Source organism: Rutidosis leptorrhynchoides, chromosome 4 (assembly GCF_046630445.1).
Source record: "Rutidosis leptorrhynchoides isolate AG116_Rl617_1_P2 chromosome 4, CSIRO_AGI_Rlap_v1, whole genome shotgun sequence".
NCBI lineage: Eukaryota > Viridiplantae > Streptophyta > Magnoliopsida > Asterales > Asteraceae > Rutidosis > Rutidosis leptorrhynchoides.
This window is the reverse complement of record NC_092336.1, coordinates 512849339-512874742: the sequence shown is the minus strand read 5'-3', so window position 1 is coordinate 512874742 and position 25404 is coordinate 512849339. Positions and strand designations below refer to the sequence as shown.

The 25404-nt window shown below is 29.9% G+C and overlaps 1 protein-coding gene across 1 annotated transcript; it reads right to left on the bottom strand.

Annotated features, from left to right (window-relative positions):
• Positions 1-8167: 8167 nt before the first annotated feature.
• LOC139842502 (uncharacterized) lies at positions 8168-10697 on the bottom strand. Its single transcript, XM_071832633.1, has 4 exons — positions 9926-10697; positions 9411-9842; positions 9132-9320; positions 8168-8982 (listed from the first exon to the last, which is right to left on the bottom strand). Exons 1-4 carry the CDS (start codon positions 10695-10697, stop codon positions 8168-8170), a joined length of 2208 nt encoding a protein of 735 aa, XP_071688734.1.
• Between the last annotated feature and the right edge of the window lie 14707 nt (positions 10698-25404).

Sequence of the window (25404 nt, the reverse complement as noted above, 5' to 3'; positions counted from 1 at the left end):
TTTTTACTAATGGTTTCAGCAGGCACTGAATCGTTTGAATCCTTTGAAAGCAGATTCAGTTCTTGTGATTTATCTACATCCTCCTTCATACTTTGCTCAATCCGTTTTCCAGTTCCAACTCTCCTCTTTTTCTAAGCTTTACCAACACAATGTACTTCATCATTAAACTTTTGACTGTTAAAGTCGTTTACAGTTTTTGCTGCTTCTTCAACATTTCAAGAACTACTTCATAGTCCAGGATATTTTTCAGAACTTCACATTCGAAATATGTAATTCTTAGGGATAGTCGTTCTTGGTATAACTGGGAGAATTTCTACGAGATTTTCAAAATACTGATTGCGGATTTCGCCAAAGAGATAACGAGTTGCTGGTACGTCTGCTGATGATGTTGTGAAAAAGGTTCTCCGGTAACAACGGCGAAAGGACAAAGTATAAATATCGAGATTATAATAGGAGTAGTCTCACTGAGAAGTCGAAGTGGAGCTGTGACAAAATTAGCTTCTTGAAAAGGAATCGTATGATTGTTTTTGATAATGAATGATAAGGAATTCGACGCGGATACGTTTTAACTATAACTTCGGTTTCGAAAAATTTTCAGGTGCATCACTGTATGCATAAATCTTTCTTCCGTAAACGAGGTGCGGCTGGTTCAACTTCTCGATCGAGGTGTTTTCAAGAATCATGAAAAGATTTGAATGAGGATTATAATTGTCGAAGTACAAATGAGGTTTAGGATGAAATCAAGTGGCAAACTTGAAGAATTGTTTAGTTTCATATGTTATAATCAACATTTTATTTCATTTTAATTGTCCAATGTTTCTTCTTTATGCCACTTGTTGGATTTGGATAGGTAAAAGTTCAAATATGAAATTTAAATGGAAATGGTTATTCTGGGGTGAACGGATACGTGTATCGATGGTTGTAAGTAGAATAACAAATGACCGTTGAATCAAATTCAAGAATGTACACTATAACTTATTAATGTGAATTCTAAATATTCTTCGGGTACTACCCACCCGTTAAAATATTTTCATCATTAATAGTTTGTACGAAGGAATTTTTAATTACTATCTTTATGAAAATATACTTGCATATATATTTTCTTCAGAGATAATCATAGATTTAATGAGTCAATAAGATATTAAACTCATTTGATTTATCGTTAATTCTACATTACATAATCTCTAAGACTTTAAAAATTACATAATCGTCATACGATACGTAAAGCGAAGATAATCGATGTAGAACGATATATAGAACGAAGATCATACTCGAAGTACAGATATTGAGTCGTGTGATGTTGATATTCGAGATACAGATTGTGATGTTGAGATTTTGGGGGTGACAAGAGTACTGTCGGCGTTGATGATGGTGGTATAGATTATGCTGCTGGTGCTGCTGCTGGTGTTTGTAACCTTCGCACCGTATTTTCTAAAGCCACTACCCGAGCGCGAAGCTCGTTGACTTCTTCTATTATACCGGGATGATTGACGGTTGGAACGAGCGAATGAACAAGATTCGAAATATGGGATAGTATGTAATCATGACGAGATACTCTAGAAATGAGCGAGAAAATGGTGTTTCGAATAGGTTCGCCGGTAAGTGCTTCAGGTTCATCGTTAAGAGGACAATTTGGTGGATGGAATGGATCACCTTCTTCTTGCCTCCAGAGATTTAGTATATTACGAACCCATCCCCAATTCATCCAAAATAGATGATGGGAAACTGGTTGATCCATTCCGGTGATGCTGTTCTCGGAGCTCGAATGGAAATCCATATTGGCGTAGCTATCGAAGTCGGAGGAATTCGAACTGGATGGAGAATCCATCTTGTATAGTCGGAGAAATGAATTTTTGGTTTGGAATAGATTATAGGAGTTGGGTTTGGTACTCTTCAATACATAATTTACATATGTATATATAATATCAAAATCCCATGAATTACGGAGAATCTTTGAAATACGTCAGGCAATGTCTATAGTAACAGATACGCTAAGATATGAATTTTGTCTATACACTATCGATGCACTAAATGCAGTAAGACGTGTCTAGACTTAAGAATGATAAGCAGACAGTTCCCTAAGGATGATAAGCAGATGATCTCCGACTAGGATTGATAAGCAAAACTTTTGACAGGCAGACACGGTCAAAGTCCAGACTCACTTAATGTATCCTAACAACTACTAGTTAGACACACTAATGCAAGGCCTGGTTCGCTAAGACCAACGCTCTGATACCAACTGAAAGGATCCGAAACTAATCATCCGGACGATGTCCATATTGATTACAAACGAATTACAACAGTTGATAACATCGCGAGGTACTTGACCTCTAGAAGATACATTTTACAAACGTTGCATTTATTCTTAAAAGGCAATCTATCTTTACATCAAACATTACTAAACTCGTCTAACATTTCTCGATATCCGAATGACCTATTCTGTCATTTACTTAATAAATGTCTTTAATGATCTTCAATGACTCGAATGCAACGTTCTTGTATCATGGCTTAAATGGTCCCAACTAGTATCCTTAATATGAGCTAATGCACAGCGGAAGTCTTTATTCATACCTGAGAATAACATGCTTTAAAAGGTCAACATAAAGTTGGTGAGATATATAGGTTTGAAGCTAGCAGCGATATAAATATAGACCACAAGATTTCATATATAAACAGTTTAATAAAAATATTCTAAGTGGTTGAGCACTTGGTAACCATACTTAACATTTTCACGTCGCATATTCCCTTTAATATGAAATCTTACTACACCGTACCAAGTGTAGTCACAAAACGAAGTACTGTGCAACCGTTGAATACTGGCCGTCCAGTCCGGTTGGGGTTGTCAGGCCCGATAGATCTATCAACAGGATTCGCGTTTACAATACCGCTGTAAATATTAGTTACCAAGCTACAGGGAAGTATGCCAGTGGTACAACTCAACGTAGAATATATTTTTCTGTTACTTGTGTCCATAATGTAAAACATAAAATACATGTATTCTCATCCCGAAATATTTAGAGTTTAAAAATGGAACTATATACTCACTGTTGTCTTGAAGATATGAAATTTGACTCGGTCTCCGATTGATATCACGAACCTATCCATATATAATATATCAATACCTTTTCATTTTAAACAATCGTCACATATATATACTTGTTTATACTTTTAATACTTTGAATAATTCCTTAGTCCGTAGTTAGCATTTCGATGTTAGTAATTCAATTTTAATGGTTCATATTTAGATGTTTAATATACCCGCAATGAAATAGATAAAACCCCCAACGAAATAAATAAAACCCCATCGTATATGTATTGGTCGAGATTAATCTTGACCCACGGTACCGGTGTTGTCAAATGACGTGTTGCGTACATAAAGTACCGGTGTTGTCAAATGACGTGTTGCGTACAAACATGGGATCTTATAATTAATCTTCTCGTGTTGTTTACGGGTGATCCTGAACCATATAAAATTGAATTATGAGTACATATATATAAAATATCATGTTATCTTAGAAATATGTGATTTATATAAATTTTTCCAATGAATCCCGAAGTTAAACAAGTCTAGGATAACCAATTTTGTTTCGGTCATAGTTTCTTCGTTACAAATCCGTTTTCGTTGATTCAAATTGCCATCTCCTTGGATCGAGTCCTTCTTTAAGACTATGAACTGAAAATACCTTGGTTTGTATTCAAAATCACACGGCATAGGTGAAACTTTAGTGAAACTTATGAAGTTAAACATTTTCCTTTATGTAAACAACCTTAAATGATTATTTTTCTAAAAATACTTATACTTTGAATTAAATCATGAAATTTTTATGTGTTATCATATTCATAGTAAAAATCATTTTTCCAGAACATAAACCTCCAATTCAAAGTTTAAGATAGTTTTTAATTATCCAACCCAAAACAGTCCCCGGTTACACTCCGACGTCGTAAAAACAGTTTTTAAGGTAATCTTTGAAAAACCAAGTTATACCTTGTTAAATTAGCATATACATAAGTTATATTACAGGTCTTGAAGTATTTTAAAAGTTAAGTTAGAAGGATCTATTTAGTTTGCAAACAAGTTTGAAAACATTCAAACTATGTTCTTGTTGTTTAACTTTTATACCACAAAATAAGATAGCTATATATATGAATCGAATAAGGTTATGAACATAGATTCTACCTCAAGTTCCTTGGACTAGGATGCTGTAAAAGAGAAGTAAAAAGCTAGAATCAAAAGGGTGATGGAAGTGGATGAAAGATTGGAAGTAAGTTTGTGTTCTTGGAAGGTTTTCTTGAAGTGTTGTTGTAAGAGTTTTCTTATGGTGTTTAAGTAAGGTTTTTATGGCTAGATCTTCTTGGTAATTTGCTGGATTGTTATGGAGTTCAAAGCTCTTGAAAGTGTGTGTGTTTTTAGCTAGAGAATGGAAGTAAAATGAATCAAAAATGATGATACATATATACTCCTAAAAATGTGATCTTTAAGGATAACATGACAAAATTTTAGTTTGTATTTTTGTAATTAGTCTTACAATCATTCAAAAGTAATTACCTTATACATAAGGCATTGAACAAGGCTGGTTAGGTGGTGATTTGATGTGTATATACCAATAGTAAATACGTATAGAAGCTAGGTATGATACGAGTACAAATACTCTAGATATACGTATAGAAATTTTGTGAAAAATGGAATGAGGATTCAAATATAGCTATCTTTTGTGAATACACTTATATGGTTTTATGTATTTAAGTCCTTAAAAGTGATTAAATACATTACATATACGATATATGTATAAACATTATAAGTCTTAAGTATTTATGTCAACTAACGTTACGTATGGTTATCGTTTTGAAAACTTAAGTTAGTAGTTTCAAAATATACTTATAACTTGTTGTTATTAATACAAAATGAGATATTAAAATATTCATTAATCATGTTAAATATGTATATATACATATATATACACAAACGTATAATTATCATATATTGTATAGTTCGTGATATCATCGGTCAAACTAGACGGTCAAACGTTGTGTAAAACTCTTTTCGAAAACATAAGTCTCAACAATTTGGATTGCTTATAATGTTGGTAAGGTTTAATTTATGTAAATATTAATCTTATAAGTATAGAACGATCGAAAAAATGCGGGTCAACTTTAGGGTTTTTGCTTATCGTGTCGGAACCATATAGAGATTAGAGTTTAAATTTGGTCGGAAATTTCCGGGTCGTTACACCTGTTTAGCCGATAACAAGTTACCTTTTGTTTACATCGATACACTTTTTGAAAGTATGTGACCTACATTAGTATTTTTTTGGGTATATGGCCTACATCGGGACAAAAAAAAAGTATATGACCCTTGAGTAACTTTAACCCTTTATTTTATTGCAGAACCGTTCGATCTTTACTTTGTTTTTGTTTCTCTATTAGTAACTACAACGATCACGAATAAATGTATCTGTTGTTTGAACTACGATGTCATCGTTCTACGAATTTGTGAAAATAACAGTTTTATCATTTATCGGTTATTTTTAAAGGTCGTGCTTTCATGGTCATGAAGTTACTTTTTTGGTTCACCAGAGTTTTCTTGATGTGTCTTAATCCATAATCATTTATCGGTAAGTCGTCATGTTTTACTATTTTATAACCCCGTATCCTTTGTTAAAATGTAGTTGCGTAGCATAATGCAACGTTTGTAACACTGGAAACATTTTGTTTCCATGGTTGATTCAAGGTTGAAGAGTATCGGTTTTTATATACTCTAAGGTTAGTAATTCACCTCTTCACTTTTGATTCATGCCACAAATTGATTATTACTACTGTACAAAAGGTTGTTAACACCTTGATAAACTGATTAGAGGGTTAGGTATTATTTAGCTATGCATTCTCTTCCATTTGTGTTGTTTTAGTATTAAACACATTTGTTAACATAAGTTATAAAGATGTTACAATTTTGTTGGGTAGTCGTGCTTAAAAATTAAAATTAGATTAAAATATACTTATTTTTATTCGTATCTCAATATCTAATAGCACACATATAAAAAATATTTCTTAGTGAAGTATATGATGCTTTTAGCAAGTTATTAACCCAATCCCGAACTCAGAGAAAAGAGGGTGTGTTTTCTTAGTGGAGTATTTTCATTCGAGTTGAGCACGTCATGATGGAGATGTGAGTGAGAAGTATAGACTTGCTCGTGTTATCCAAAATAAGGTATGCCATTTTCCACTCCTATTATTTTCTCAACATTTGGCATGATAAATTTCATATTGTTATTGTAGTGATTTTCTATCGGTGGACCAGCTCAACCAGTTTCTATATAACTACTTTTATTTTTACTTTTATTGTTTCACATGTTGGAGATACAACTTAAATGAGTCAAATTTACCACTTATACCTTATTCGTATTTTTTAGAAAGGGTCTTATAGAAGTGTAACACCAGTACACCACTCCTTTTTCTTCGTACTGGTTAGTGTGTTAAGATTTGATATGCTGAAATATTTGTATGTTTATTATTATGATTGAATATTACAGAATTATGAATAAGAAGGATATAAACTTTGAAGACTACATTTTGAATAGATTGTTTTATTGTTTCAAACTGATTGATTGTTCTACAAATCCATATGAACATGATTATATACACTAATGGCCTTACAGCTAATTTCTAGTTGGGGTATGGATCCAAACACATTTTGGAACCACTTTGACTAAAATGGAAATATGCTAGTTATAGAGCCGTTGTTGACTGCTTTGTTGACTGTTGTCCTGCTGCTATTGCTGACTTTCTGCTACTACTTATTGTTGCTTGTGACCCTCTATATTTGGACATGATGAGAATATGATTTTTCTGATCCAAAGGTCAAATACCATAAAAGGTAAGTTGTTTTTTGCAGTTATATTCTAACACTCCCCCTCAAGTTGAATAGTGGGATTTCCACAATTCAACTTGCTCAATACATCGTTGAGGAGTCTTCCGTTGACTAGTCAATCACAAGCTGGTCTTCAATTTTGTTCAATCGATTCCCGACTTGAACTTCTTTGATTTGCCTCGAACATCAAGCTCCCGACATAAACCTAGTTCAACCTTGAACCTTTACTAGTTCGCCAAGGAGTATTCATTTTCTAGACATGAACCCAGTCTAACTTGGACCTTTATTGGTTCTCCTAGGAATATTCAGATTCTAACATGAACCCAGTTCATGCTTGAACCTTGTTTAGTTCGCTTAGAATATTTAAGTTTCATTTTTCTGACATGGACCCAGTTCAACGTGAAGCTTGTTTGGTTCGCCAGAAGTATTTAAGTTTCCCGACATGAACCCAGCTCCATTTGAACCTTGTTTGGCTCGCCCGTCATGAACCTAGTTCAATCTTGAATCTTGTTTGGCTCGCCCGACATGAACCCAGTTCAACTTTATTCTTATTTGGTTCGCCTGGAGTTTTTTGCTTTATTCCATTAGATGCTTCGGTAATCAACTCATAGTGACGCTAGAATCAATCTCCTCCTCACTGTGTGTTGGATATGTATCGAAAATATCATAAAAAAAACAAATGATTAGTGATATCGTTCTTACAAAGTCTACTCATAATCATATATATTTTCCACCAACTCACAATGATATTATAATCAAACTCCCCCTCACTTGTGTGTTGGGGGGTTAAAAAAAAAATAAGTAGTCTCAAGAATAAAAGATCTTTCAATCATTCATTCGTTCTTTTAAAAAAAATAAATATAAAAAAACCTTAACTTTACCCCACTTGATAGATAAAATACATTAGAAAGTTGACTGTCAAAAGATTTGTCCATTTATTTTAAGACATTAAGTATTTAGACCATAGTCTAATTTTCTTTGGACCACAAGCTATAATTTTAGACTTTATTATTAGATAATGATTACCTTATGATGATAATATAATATGAAAAAAGTATTAATTAAATTAAGTCAGTAAATATAAAACATAATGATAACCTCATAATTACTATGTGAATATTAATGTATATAATATTAATAAATGCAATAAATCTACTAACACTAAAACAATATTTATAAATAAAATTAAATTTTAAGAATATTAAAAAAACTATTAATAAATAAAATTAGTATTAAGAATATTAAAGAAAAGTTAAAACGTACTTAAAATAATTTACGATACATGAACTAACACTAAAACAATTAATCACTTATGTGAACAAAATCAGGGTTACGACGGTTAAATCGCATAAATTCTTCAAAGCGCTCCTTATAAATTGTTTTCCATTTAGCTGCAGAATTGGTAATGTAGCGATCATGAAAGTAGCCTGTAACCGGAGGCATAGGGTAATCTCCTTGTAATTCCACTGTTACATAATGATTCTCACCATTTACTAGGGCAATTGTAAGAACTCTTATTTGTTGAAACTCATCTGGACCCATCCAAAACGGAAAAAAAGTCGAGCTTTCCGACATGCTCAATGAGTGGACGATTACACCAAATCTATTGGCTATCAGTATACCTGCGTAGGGCATCATCATCCAGTAATCTGGTGGACAAGGCGATCCAACGAAACACAGAGAATCATTCAACGACTTTATTTCACGTTCGAACATGCTTTTATAGAATTCAAGTTTGTTTTGCAACTCTTCTTTCATTTCAAATCGAATATTCTCATATAAATGTTCATTTCCCCAGAGGGAAACAGCGAATGCCCGATATCCACAATTTCCATCACCTTCAACATTGTATATATTCTTTATGTACGGGTGAAGTAATTTTGGAATACCATTAAACATATGAGAATTTCTCATTCTTGGCATTTCGTTCTGGTTGAAGATGTATAAACTCGAGAACTCATACGGAACCTCGTTTAAGTCTATTTTCGGTTCATCATTTAAGTCTATCTCCGGTTCCTCGTTCAAGTCTATCTCCGGTTCCTCGTTCAAGTCTATCTCTGGTTCCTCGTTCAAGTTTATATCGTACGAACTGTGTCTTGCCGGATCCTTAACCGAATCTTTCCCGACAAAATTCGGCATGTCCGAACAACTGTATCTACGAGAATCTTGATGAACATGATCGTCACGCTTCTTTTGTTGGGTTTTCTTCGTAGTTGGTCGGCCACGATTATTTTTTTAACTTGAGGTTCACGAGTCTCTGTTTTACCTGGATTGATTATATCCTTTAACTTTTTCAACCAACTTTTTTTTACATTTTTCGATTGCTTGTTAAAGTTTTCAGCAAAGTGTTTGAGTTCATTGTCACAACTAACATCATCATCTTGTTCACAAACTAACGGTGAAATATCCAGCTTTCTCCAAAAAACATCAATCGAACTTAAGGGAATATAATTTTCTGCATTCAAAAATAAATAAGCAATATTTTATTAAAAAACTTTAACTGAATAGTTTAAATGGCGTATTGAGTACTGAAGAATATACTCACGTGAAGTTATATACGTTGAAATTTCGCAAGCACATGGTAGTCCACAAGAGGTCCGAAGTCGACAATCACAATCATCTATGTGATCCATAAATCGTTCACGATCTTTAAGCATTTTATTCAAAGCTTCATTTGAAATATTACCCTGTAAATGTGTGAAGCACCGTAGTTTATGATTGTGAATGCGAAAAACTATGCTCTTTTTCAAACTTTCTTTAATAGCTGTATCTTGTGACCGCACAATTTGGTCGATACAACTAACAAATCTATCTAGACTAGAGTTTGAACTCTCCAAATATCTTTTTAGTACAGAGTGCTGACTCTCAACTCGGTTAGTTGTGGTATTTCTAAAGTGAAGATGTTGATCAATCCAGACAGATACAAACGTTTCCTTGAATTTATCCAACCAAGTTTTATTTACATAATTTAGAATCCCTGAAAATCATAATAAATTTGACTCAGAAATACAATAATATAATAATAAAAAAAACAGTGACATAGTAATATAAATTACTTACGTGTACGATTTAAGTGTTTTAGAAATGACTCAAGTTGATGGTAATTATCGGTATAAGATTTTAGCGTTGAAGAATTCTCGAGTAACTCCCATAACCTAAAAAATTCGTTCCAATCACATTTTGAACTGAATGATCGCTTCCACTTACCAATTATATTACGATGAATGTGCCATCTACACAGTAATCGAGCAGCATCCGAAAAAACTACTTTGCATGCATTTATTAATGCCATCTCTTTATCTGTAACTATAACACGTGGAAGCATGCATTCGCCTAGGGTTAACTTTAGACATTCTAAAACCCATCTATAGTTAACCTTCTTTTCATCATAAATGAAGGCAAAAGCTATACAAAATGTTTTGCTGGTTGAAGTTACACCAATAATTTCAACGAAAGGCATCTTATAGGGGTTAGTTTTGTACGTGACGTCTATGATCAACACGTGTGGAAATGCACGCCAAATATTGTATGATATTGGATGAACGAAGAATAAATTATTTAACTCATTGGAAGTAGTTGTGGTAGAATAATAAATATAACCACTAGAATTTAAAAGAGACATAAGAACCTGCATGGGAGATTTGCATCCGGTCTCCATAAGGCGATTTTTTTTAAGTGCGTTGTAAATAGTACTCATCGTAGACACATTATTTGGATACTGCTGCTTAAGTACTGAGAAAATATCTTTTGGTGCCATATTCATCCTATATAAATCTTCAACCAACCTAAATTCATTATCAGAAAGTCTTTTTACATATGGATGGCCCTCCATATACCGAATTGGTTGATGATTATGTTTATCAGATATTACCCTTAAATCTTCAATACAAAACCCGACGATTTTTTATTAGACCTTCTCGTGACAATGACAAAACCAAGCGATTTAGCCAAAGTTTGTACCCATTCAGTCAATTCTTCACGAGAACCGAACACCTAATAATGATAATATAAAATATAAGTACATTTCAATAATAATACAATAATACAAAATTACGAATTACTCCGCAATAAATTAATTACTTAATAATATTAACAAACGTAAATAATGATAATATAAATATAACTAATATACCTGATTAGTGACGAATTCAGATGTCCTCCAAAAAAAATCGTCTCCTTCGATCGAGTTATTATCGCTAGAAACCGACATCTACAATTAATAATATAACTAGTTAAATATAAAGTACATTGCATTACCGATAACTTATAGAATTGATCAGTATAACTACTTACAAATTTAAAATAAATTTAAAATATATACTAATATACGGAGTACTAATGATAAAAAGAATAAGAAATATAAATTAGTTAAATTAAATAGCTTAAATATAAAAAGGATATGGATGGATGGGCCACGAGACGTCATACGGTACTCCATATACCCATTCATCTTTCTTTTATTCCCAATACTTACTCTAACTTAAGAAAACCCTCCCACCCTAAATTTATAGCAGCCACCACCAAATTGCCGCCATTGTTAAAAATCCGGTCATCTCCTCCCTTTCTACCATTAGTAACCGACGTATCTCTCTTCCTCTCTTTATTTCACCGCTATCTACCACCAAACCACCGTATAAAACCGCCAACAAACCACCACAAAACACCAACCTTTTTCGTTTTTTTAAGTGATTGTCGACGGTGGGTTTTTTATGGCAAAGATATCACCATTTAAACCGCCACGCATCAGATCCAAGGTTACTTATATCTTGTGGTTTTTTTTTGCCCGACGACGATTACTGACGGCGGTTGTCGTCGGTTCTATGTTTTTTGGCTAAAGTACGCATCAACAAACCACCAAACATAAGGTATGTGGTGGTCGTTTTGTTCCAAGTTTTTTTTATAATTTTGGTGGCGGACGGTGTTTGATGACGGTGGTGGCCGACGGTGGTTGCGGTTGACGGTTTTAGCCGTCGTTGGTTGTTGTGGTTTAACTATTAAGAAATTAAAATTAAGTTACTTACTTTTGCTCTTGATGTCAAGATTAATATTATAGAGTAGTTGTTTTGCTTTTGCTCTTGATGTCAAGATTAATATTATAGAGTAGTTGTTTTGTTTAGATGGATGATTAAGATTTGTTTTGGATTAGTATATATATTAAAAGATAATTAAATGCATTTAATTTTTTCTTCTTGAGAAAAACTTGTTGAAAATGTAAAATGCAGAATATTACATGTTTCAAAACTTTGACTTGGAAAGAACATTGAAAAAATACTTATTGAAAATCGTATATTAAAAAATGTATAAAAAGGATAAAAGTGACTAATTGTGTCAGAATTCAAAGAAAATAAGCTTTTTGTGTTACTTTTTTCGTGGGGCCCACTATTTTATTTGGACCATGGTGGTCCAAAAGACTACACCCTATTTTAAAAGGGTGACTTGTTTTTTTTTTAATTATCACAAAAAACGAAGTTTGGAAACTTTTACCTTTTGAAACTTGAAAGGCTACTTGACCACAATTTTTTTTTTTTGACGTTATAGAAAAAATTTGTAAATCAATGCAACTATACATTTTTTAAAGGAGAATTTCAGAATATTACAGAATTATTTGATATGCGGAAATATTTGTATGTTTATTGATATGATTGAATATTACAGAATTATGAACAAGAAGGAAATAAACTTTGAAGACTACATTTTGAATAGATTATTTTATTGTTTCAAACTGATTGATTGTTCTACAAATCCATATGAACATGATTATATACACCAATGACCTAACAGCTAACTCCTAGTTGGAGTATGGATCCAAACATATTTTGGAATAGAGTCGTTGTTGACTGCTTTGTTGACTGCTGTCCTACTGCTATTGCTGACTTTCTGCTGCTACTTATTGTTGCTTGTAACCCTCTATATTTGGACATGATGAGAATATGATTTTTCTGATCCAAAGGACAAATACCATAAAAGGTAAGTTGTTTTTTGCAGTTATATTCTAACATAGTGATCATTGTAAAATTAAATTGTCATAAATAAATTTAAATTCAGTGAAACAGTACATAGGCTTTATTTGGAAAAATCGTTTCAGAGTTATGTGTACATAGGCTCACCAGTTACTATTATATGTTTAAATATATGTCTTGATTGAAGTTGATTGATAATGATCACCCCATTATACACTATTGTGTACTACTTTTGACTTTAAGGTTGCAGGTGCACTTCATATATTTAGAGACGACGTGAACAATCATGTTCAAGTGAAGGACATATTTGTAGAAATGGGCATATATTTTCACCAGCAGGTATGTGATCATCAGTTGCAACTACTAATAGTTCATATTATCTTATATGCATTATATACATTTTACAAAAACCCTTTAGACTATCTATGGTGTTTTTTATCCAACTTTCTACATCGTTTTGATAATATATGTCCGACTGTTTACGAATTTTTACAACTATCTTTTGAAAGTGTTATTTTGTAAGCCATTGATGTTTTTGTGGGATGATGTAAATCTCTGTGCAATGGTTTCTAGTGAATTAGCTTTAAATGATGCAATACATTTGTGTATAATTGTGGATTGTAGGCAAGGAAGATTAACAAATTTGACTAAATTAGCCACTCACAATGATAAAAGGTAGTTGTCATACTTCCCAACGGATACACGATATCAAGGATACATTTGCTCTCGGGCCCACTTCCCAATGGATACACGCTATCAATTAATAGGTTGAAATCATATTGTTGCAACGCACAGGCTCATTTGATATAAAGATATACATTTATAAGGATTTTAACGAGATTTCGAATGATCTATTTGGAAGACTTATACGCATAACATAGGTTGTAGTAAGATATATTGGCAAATGTTACAACCTAATGTATAGATACAAGGATGAATAACGTTAAAGACATTAATATTTGATACAACGATACTTGTGAGACTGTCCTAATCATAACTTCAAATGATACAACATTTTATGTTTCGATTTAGATAGATTATAAGTCTCCCGTGCAACGCACGTACTCTTAAATCAAGTATATAAATATATATACACTCATTTTAAAGTCAAAAAAAATTTTGTTGACTAGTTTGTACCTATAATTGTAGAGACACGTCCTAATCCATCCGGACGAAGTCCATATCGATTATAAACGATTCACAACAGTTGATTACATCGTGAGGTACTTGACCTCTATATGATACATTTTATAAATATTGCATTCATTTTTGAAAAGACAATCTTTCATTACATCGAAAATTGACGGCATGCATACCATTTCATAATATATCTAACTATAATTGACTTAATAATAATCTTGATGAACTCAACGACTCGAATGCAACTTCTTTTGAAATATGCCATGAATGACTCCAAGTAATATCTTTAAAATGAGCAAATGCACAGCGGAAGATTTCTTTCATACCTGAGAATAAACATGCTTTAAAGTGTCAACCAAAAGGTTGGTGAGTTCATTAGTTTAACATAAATAATCATTTTCATCATTTTAATAGACCATAAGATTTCATATATCAATATACATCCCATACATAGAGATAAAATTCATTCATATGGTGAACACCTGGTAACCGACATTAACAAGATGCATATATAAGAATATCCCCATCATTCCGGGACACCCTTCGGATATGATATAAATTTCGAAGTACTAAAGCATCCGGTACTTTGGATGGGGTTTGTTAGGCCCAATAGATCTATCTTTAGGATTCACGTCAATTAGGGTGTCTGTTCCCTAATTCTTAGATTACCAGACTTAATAAAAAGGGGCATATTCGATTTCGATAATTCAACCATAGAATGTAGTTTCACGTACTTGTGTCTATTTTGTAAATCATTTATAAAACCTGCATGTATTCTCAGCCCAAAAATATAAAGGGTAAAAAGGCAAATGAAACTCACCAATTGTATTTTGTAGTAAAAATACATATGACTATATCGAACAACTGAACAATGCAGGGTTGGCCTCGGATTCACGAACCTATATCATTCGTATGTATATATTAATATACATAGTTGTAATCGATCAAATATACATATTATTTTTAGTGGTGTAGTTTATATAGTAAATTAATAAGCTTCATTATATATATATTTTTATTTTATAAATCCAGAGATATTGATATAGTTAAGTTATGTGTATTCATATATATATATATATATATATATATATATATATATATATATATATATATATATATATATATATATATATATATATATACCTAACCTTTATTTTCATGCTTATAACTTTAACAATGTCATTAAAACTTTTATTTTCATAATCGTAGCTATTCTAATAATAATGATATTACTAATACTAATTCTTATGTTAATGATAATAATAATACTAATGTTTATAAAATGATACAAGTTACTAACATTAATGGAAATAATTTGTATTATTTTTCATAATAATAATAATTTTAATCATAATAATAATAATAATAATAATAATAATAATAATAATAATAATAATAATAATAATAATAATAATAATAATAATAATAATAATACTAAATATTACTATTTCGTAAAGATAATAATATTAGTAATCATAACATTAGTAAGAATTTACTTTATTCAATCATAATAATAATAATTTTAATACTAATTTTTCTTATTGTAGTTATAATAATATTCATAAAATTAGTATTATCCATAATTATCATATCCATAATCTTAATCGTAATAATTAATAGTAACAATAATGATATAATAATAATGATACAGTTAATATTAATAATGTTAATACTAATGATATTAATAAATGATAATATTTAGTAATATAATGATACTAGTGAGTAATATTAAAAACATAACAATAATAATAATAATAATAATAATAATAATAATAGTAATAATAACATTAATGATAATACCAATAATAATAATAATAAAAATAATAATAATAATAATAATAATAATAAATATAATAATAATAATAATAATAATAATAATAATAATAATAATAATAATAATAATAATAATAATAATAATAATAATAATAATGGTAATAATTAAAGGGTTACAACCTTTGAAGAAAATCCCAAAAAAAAAAATACGCCACTGCCGGGACTCGAACCCGAGACCTCTCGCCCATACACTAACACCCATGACCATTGTTCCATTTCTGTTTTTCTGAAATCCTTCTCAAAGAATTAAATATAACCAGACTCTTTCTGTTTTCTTATCTTCTCCAACACACAGCTCGATCAATGGTTGTACAACCATATAAAATTTTAAGTTTAGTTTAAGTCTTGAATTAGAAACAGAATCTAGTCGGCCTTGGGGTGTTCATAATTAACAGAAAAAAATTAAAACAACAGCAGCGAAGAAAAAAAAATTAAATAACAGCCTTGTTGAAAGCTGTTCGACGCAGGTATCCCAAAAAACAAATTTTGATTTCTAATTATACAAAGATTTGGACAATTGCTATAACATGAAACACATTTTAAATCATCTATAGAAACTATTAGAATCGTTTATTTAACTTAAATCATAACGTAAGCTTCAAATTCGTGGATGAACAAATGTTTGTCTTTTGAATTTACAAACTTTGACTTAGAAATTCGAGTTCGTTAAGATGAATTGGAATTTGGTATTTTGCAGAAAGTTTAACCATTTGATTCCTAACACTCTTACATTTTTAGATTTTTAAAATTCATCCGAATATGAGCATTTGCTGTTTCATATTTTAAGAACATGAACTCAAATGTTGAATTCGGATTTAAGACTGTTATAGCTCTCGATTACAACATGAAATAAGTTGTAAATGGTTACTAAAAACTATTTGAATCATTAATTTAACTTAAAACATGATAAGGAGTTCGAATTTTACCATGAACAATTCAGTTGACTTTTTGCTTCAAAACTTTGACTCCAAAATTCGTGTTTGATATTACAAATTGGGACGTGAGATTTTGCAGCTAGATTGCGTAAAATATTCCTAACAAAGCTGCATTCTTAGTTTTTGAAAATAGGTTCGAAATTGGGTTATGGATTAAAAGTTCCCACGACAGAGAAATCGACTTGTTTCTGTTTTCCTTCTTTATTTATTTAATTTTTTTAAACAGCAGATGATGTGTATCATTATATAGCGTAATTGACTGGTTAATTTTGACAACAAGATTTGATTCAAGAGTTGTATTTTTGTGGAGATTACTCGACAGGAGAATATCAGAAGGACAGAAAGGAAATAAAAAATAAATAAAAGGGGATAGGGACTGAAAACAAATCCCATGCGTTTTATATATCTCATTATATTTCTTATTTTTTTTGAATATTCAGAATTAATAGATGTATAATTAATAATATTAATAATAGGAATAATAATAATATTAATTTAATGATCATAATAATAATAATAAGAGTAATAATAATAATAAAAGTACTAAGTCATAATAATAATATTAATATTAGTGAGAATGATAAATATAATAGTAATATTAAAAATAATAATATTAATTATATTAATATTGTTAATGACCATATTAATAATAACGTTTATCAAATTTTATATCTATATGTTATATATATTTAGTATAATTGTTGACATTAATATTGAAAGTGATAATAATATTACTATAGTAACTATATATATATTTCAAAAATATTTTAATATTATTTATTATTAATTATGTAATATAATATATTATATAATATCATATACTGAATATTTAATATTTACACATTTTATATATCTATATATTATTATATAACTGTATTTGCATAATAGTTACATCATATGAATACATTAATAATGTTATATATATATTATTATATATCTATTTACTATACTATATTATTTCATAATAGGAATAGATATTATATATTCCAACACATAATATTTGTATCTGTTATATATATATATATATATATATATATATATATATATATATATATATATATATATATATATATATATATATATATATATATATATATATATATATATATATATATATATATATATATATATATATATATATATATATATATATATATATATATATATATATTACAATATACCAGTAATAGTAAATATGTATAGTTATCATATATGCTTATATATATAGATTCTTTTTAATATTAACTTTATTATATTATATATTATTTTACATATTTAATTCTACTGTATTATTTGTATTTTATTATTTCAATTTATTACTTATACACATATATTTATATTTATATATATACATATACATATTTATTAACAACAATTGTTCGTGAATCAACAGGATTAGTCAAAGGTCAAATGTATACATGAACACAATTCAAGTTTTTTTTATTTTTTTTGAGACTTCAATATTACAGACTTTGCTTATCGTGTCGAGATTACATAAAGATTAAGTTTAAATTTGGTCGGAAATTTTCGGGTCATCACAGTACCTACCCGTTAAAGAAATTTTGTCCCGAAATTTGAGTAAGGTCGTCATGGTTAACCATAAAAATGTTTTCATGACGAGTATGAGTTGATAAATAGAGTTTTATCGCCATTGAATATTAAGGATAAACAATTCGATTAATCGAAGCGTACGTGTGAAGCTATCATAAAAGATTGATATAAGGTAATAGATATTCGTCTTTACTTTTGACGTAGTCATGGTTGAATTCCGGAATTCAAGGGATTTAAAGAAAATCTTTGAAATCTCAAAGATTTGATTCTTCGGTGAGTAGGGAAATTAAGATTTCTATAATTAAATACGGTGATCTGCCTCGATTACTATGTCTGATATTTCCATTATAAACTAAACTTTTTCCGTCCCATTATTCTCATCCTTCCTATACTTTATTTCTTAGTTCACACATTCAAAAGGTTGTGAAAATGCTAACTCCAGTTCTAATCCTTGATATTTTTCTAATTATCATCTATGTCATCATTCTTTTCAATCTTCCACCAGAAAAATCTGTTTAGTTTTACTATTACCTTGGGGTGATACAATTCTTAATTCTACTGTTTCTTTATATTACTATTCGTATTAATATTCATAGTTTGTAACCTTCGGGCTTTATATTTTCTCTTATATTTCGGTGTTCCTGCTTCTGTCTCCTATAATCATTGTCATCCACAGTTAATGCTCTCTCTTATTTGCTGCGATTTATACCCCCTTTCTATTTTGGAGCTTCATGCTTTTGTTTTCTTTTCGCAAGTATTGGTCCAGAATTTGTAGGTATGGAGTTCCGAATGAACTTAACGTTCTAAACAAGAAAGAACGTAATAGCACGATTTGATTTTTCAAATTACCAGAATCACTGAGAATAGGACTATCAAGAATATATTTTCTTGATATGTTCAGAAGTTAATTTGAATGAAAGAGTTATGTAACATGGCACGTGATGATGATATGATCTGTGAATCATCACGTTCCATTAGAAACTCAGCATGACTTACTGTAATATAATCACGTTGATCAAGTGTCATTATATTATACTAATTCATGCATCAATTTCTTTACATTTCTCCAGAATTTATTCATAAATTAAACTTAGATTATACAGAAGTTTCCAATATAATGAAACACAGGAAGCACGAAGAGGTATATAATTTCGGACAAGAATATTTATGAAAATATCCTCAGAAATATCGAAGATATTGATGATGATATTTTGGAATTTTTAAGTTCGATGGTTGATGAAGAAAGATTTTCTGCAAGATTTTAACATGACTTCGGAGCAAGATATTCTCTAAAGATTTCAATGGATCCAGAATTATCTGGATTCTTTGAATATAGAGTATGGTCCTTGTATTTGTCCTTGGTCTCCTTCATGGTCAGCTCAATCCGTTTTTTAGTTCCAACTTTTCCGAGCTTTTCCAACATACTATTCTTTATCATTAAACTTCCAACGATTAAGGTCATTTACGGTTGTCTACAGTTTCTGCTGCTTCATTCAGCTTTTTCAACATTCAGAGGATTGGTTTGTAGACTGAGTGCTGTTCAGAATTTCAGAATAAAAGACCCTAATTCGAAAAGATAAATGTTATACATATAACTGTTGATGTAGATATGCTGTGCGTTTTCAAAGTACTGATTATTGATTCTCGATAATTGGTATGGTAGTTCTTGTTACAATATGCAGATGAGTATATGATAGGGTTTCAATGAATAAATATAATGATTTATCGGATAGATTTAAACCAATAACCATCGAGGTTGCTGGTACGTCTGCTGGTAATATGGTAGAATATGAAAGGTTCCCCGGTAACAATAAAAGAGCACGCATATATATATATCAAGGTTATAATAAGTTTGTTTCGAACGAAAAGTCGAAGTTATCTTGCTGGAGTTGTGACAAAATTTGCTACTTTGAAAAGAGATTATCAAGTTATTTTGGGTAATAATAGCATTAAGGAATTAGCACAACTACGTGTTAAACGTTTATTCAGTTTTCGAGAGTTTTTCAGATGCATAATTATATGCATCAATCTTTTCTTTCATAGATAAAGTGCGGTTGGTTCATCCTTTAGTTTGAGGTGTTTTCCAGAATCATGAAAGGTTTGAACGCAGATCGTAATCTTCAAGATACAAATGAAATTTAGGATGAAATCAAGTGGCAAACTTGAAGAATTGTTTAGTTTCATATGTTATAATCAATATTTTAATTCATTTTAATTGTCCAATGTTTTTAGTCCACAGTCGATAGTCCATAGTTAACATTCCAATAATTCATATTTATAGTTTAATATATAATATTCGAATTGATTAATACGTATCATGACCCGTGTACATGTCTCAGGCTCGATCACAACTCAAAGTATATATATTATTATAGAATCAACCTCAACCCTGTATAGAGAACTCAATCATTACTGCATATAGAGTGTCTATGGTTATTCCAAATAATATATATATATTGTGATGACCCGAAAATTTCCGACCAAATTTAAACTTTAATCTTTATATGATTCTGACACGATAAGCAAAGTCTGTAATGTTGAGTCTAAATTTTTTTTAAAACTGTTTATGTGAATGCAATTAATCTTTGACCAATTCCCGACGATTCACGAACAAGTGGCAAATAAATATAAATATTACTATAAGAAAGATTAAAATTATTAATTAGTTGTAATTTAAATATTATTGGTTATTATGATTAATATTATTATTATTATTATTATTATTATCATATTATTATTATTTTATTATTAATAATATTATTATTAGTATTATTAATGGTATAAATATATATACACTTGTATTTTTTCAAAAATTTGAATTTCATACAAGTATATATATAAACAGTTATATAAAATATATAAAACAAGTTATGTATATATATAGATAATTATATATACAGATAGTTATATAAATACAATTATATGAACAATAATTATATAAAATGGGTAATCACGTACGAATGAGGGCCTGAAATTGTTTCACGTAACCATCATACTATAGATTACTTTGTTTCTTGTCCTTAAAATCGAATCAGATTACAGTAACAAAACAAAATCAGTTGCATATCACGATCAAACTTTATATATTTCCTTATTATATTTTTTTTCTTTTCCTCTGATCGTACGATTCTGACTCAATATTGTTAGATGTCCAAATCAAATTACAATACAAATAATCGATCATTTGCATGGTGACAAATTCTATCAGCAATCAACTTCCTTCTTCTTCTGTTCTTGATTCCCTGATTAATACATGTCGATCATTATTATTATCCTATATCTAGAGTTATACATATACATACATAGAGAATCACGAACCTTTCTTTTGTTTTCTGTTCGAATGCCATCATCTTTATCAAAACCTCCAACGCCATAACGACTACTATATATATTTCTGTCCAACCCATTTAAGCACACTTCAAAAACCATTTAGGCTACCACTGCTACTAGCTACGAAATATTTCTGCTTCTTATTCGATACTCAACCACAAGACACCACGTAACGAACATCACTACTCTACCATGAAAGAACCCACTTCAATTCCTTTTTTCGTGTTCTTGCTCGATGAAACAAATCCATCACAACCGTATACAACCACACCAAACCCACTACAATCTTCACCATCGTCACCTTAAATAACCCAATTAAATCACCATCATTATTATGGTTAAATTACTCCAATTATTACCATTCGATTAAATCCAACCAAGCCACAGACTACTCCTACTCATCAGGCCACCACCATAACTCATTATGAGAACTACCACAACCTTCATTGTTTCTTTGATCAACCATCACCGCCACCTGCAAATCATTACGGTTGCTGCTATATTTTTTTTTCTCTTCTTCTTCGTATACTCCTGCTGCATGCTTTTGTCTGGGAAAAACGAACTCCACTTGTTACTACAATCTTCTGTTATCGGGATACATTCAAACAACCAAAGTAACCTCCATCTCTTGAACCCTTTCAATCACAAACCACCAATATATTTTCCTTCCACGACATGAGGTCTACTACAACAGCTATTCCTTTTTCTTATTTTCTATTACAAACGAGCACCCACTCTCTTACTATCCCGTTTTCTTATACTAAACAAACTAATCAATGAAAGTTATATAATAGGTTTATTTGGCAATTTAGATATAGGATATCAATCAAAGTGGGGACAAGATGGCAAATCATGGCGATAAATTGATCATTCTTTAGGGACGTGCTATTTTTTTTTCTTCCTTTCAAACCTTGTAACGTGGATCTTTTTTTCCACTAAGGGAACTTTACATCGACAACCTTTAAAACAAAGACAAAACCACATGATTAGTTTACTAAAGAAGTGGGATTACTATAGCAAGTATGATTATTTAATCTGCTTTTGCTTCCTGGCCGAGATTACTTTCAAATCTTTTGGGATAATCAAGTCTTTGGATTCTTAAAATATATGGGCTGTTTTGGGATTTTTGATGCAAAATGGACCAAAGCCATTATACTTTTAATTTAAAAAGTGTTATATAAAAAGGCCCCAAGACTCACTTGACTAACTATGGGCAACGTATTTTGTTTGATAATGTCCGTATGAAGATGACAGTATAAAAGACGATGATAATGATGATAGGTCGAAAGGATGTTATAATAATGATGGTATGAAGATATTATGTCGATAAGAATGATATTAGGTTATGATCATAGTAATGATCAAGATGGTTTAGCAATGATAATGATCACGAAAATGTTTATGATAGAAAACGAAATTGATAATGAAACGTTTATGGTGATAAAAATGGTAAATGAGTTTTAGAAGAAGATGAAACAGAAATGAACTAACAGAGGGACGGTATGGGAGTGTGTCTAGGAAACAGGAGGTCCTCTGTTCGAATCTAGGCCATTACAATATTCTTTTTATTATCAAAAGAAGCTGTTGGGCCGTATGTGAATTAGCTGCTGGGTCGTATGTGATTTGCTGTTGGGCTAAAATAATACGGGTTATATAGAATAAATACCGAATATAAATCAAAAAAATTAGAAAGAGACGAATGGTTTAGAAGGTGTTGGTTGAACGAGAGGTCGCGGGTTCGAGCCTGGTCTATGACATTTCTTTTTAAAAAGCTTGTTCTTCAAAGGTTGTATTCTATATTTATTATTATTATTAATATTATTATTACTATCTTCATCCTAAGTATTATTAATGACATAATTAATATTGGAATAGGTATTATTAGTATTATGACTAAGATTATTGATATTAGTAATAATATTAGTATCATTATTTTAAGAATTTTCTCTTTTCTTAAAACTATCATTTTATATAAAATTATCATTTCTATTATTATTATTATTATTATTATTATTATTATTATTATTATTATTATTATTATTATTATTATTATTATTATTATTATTATTATTATTATTATTATTATTATTATTACTATTATAACCAATACTGTTATGATTATTATCATTATTATTATAAACAACATTATTTCTAAAACTATCGTTATTATCATTATTATGAAAAGTAACATTTTAGTAAAAATATTATTTTATTAAAAATTATTATTATCAATACTATTGAAAAATAACGTTTTTAATAATATTATCATTTTTATTACTATTAGGATTATCATTATGATCACTATCATATTCAGGATTATTATTTTCATCACTATTATTATTATTATTATTATTATTATTATTATTATTATTACTAAAATTAATATTTTTATCAGTATTATTATTATTAATATTATCATTATAATTGAATACAACCTTTGTTACTATTATGAATATAAAAATATACTCATAGTAATATTACATATAAGTATGTACTAATCATATTAACATCTATAACAAATTAGGTATTATTAATATATACATATATATTGATATAACTATATAAATATTAACCATTTTAAGTATATATATAAATTATATATATATATATATATATATATATATATATATATATATATATATATATATATATATATATATATATATATATATATATATATATATATATATATATATATATATATATATATATATATATATATAATACATAAATTAAGATATAATATATAAAATCTGTTCGATTACGATTATATGTGTTAATATATATATATATATATATAAAATAATATAGTTCATGAATCCGAGGCCAACCCTGCATTGTTCAGTATCATCGTATGCATATTTTTACTACAAAATATCATATGGTGAGTTCATTTGATTCCCTTTTACTCTTTACATTTTTGGGACTGAGAATACATGCGCTACTTTTACAACTGCTTTATTAAATGCTTTTGAATACATTTTGAACTGCGAATACATGAAATGCTTTTATAAATGTTTGACGAGATAGACACAAGCAAAACATTCCTCGAATGAATTATGTGGACGTGATAATTGCCACCATTGAATTATGTGGACGTGATAATTGCCACAATTGATATGAATATTTTTCCCCTGATTATTATGCTTGGTAACCTAAGAATTAGAATCGGGTATGGCCCTAATTCACGCGAATCCTAAAGGTAGCTACCGGGTTTGACACCCTCACCCAGAATGTTCACTAGACGGAAGAGCTAGTGGGCGTGGTGTTTAGTACTTCGAGGTTTATATATATTATACAGACGGAGATGTTCTGTTTTTGGGGATATTATTGATGCGCATTATATGTTAAGGTCGGTTACCAAGCCAAGCTATGAAAGAAATGAAAAGTGAATGTTATTTATCGAGAGAATGATTTTATACACAGGTTATGTGTATGTTATTTTTGTGCACGAGATATGTGTACGATTACTAAGATTTATGAAAGATGATTTTGTACACAAAAAAAGTGTACTGTATTTAAAAGATATCGCATGTACATTACAGGTGGGTATAGGATTCGGGCCCATTTGTACCATGCAGGATTTAAATATTGTGGTCTATCAAAATGATAAATTTTATTGTTTTATGATAAACCTATGAACTCACCAACCTTTTGGTTGACACTTTAAAGCATGTTTATTCTCAGGTATGAAAGAAATCTTTCGCTGTGCATTTACTCATTCTAGAGACATTTTATGGAGTCGTAAATGGTATATAGACGTCAGTTCATCGCGATGATACCAGATGTT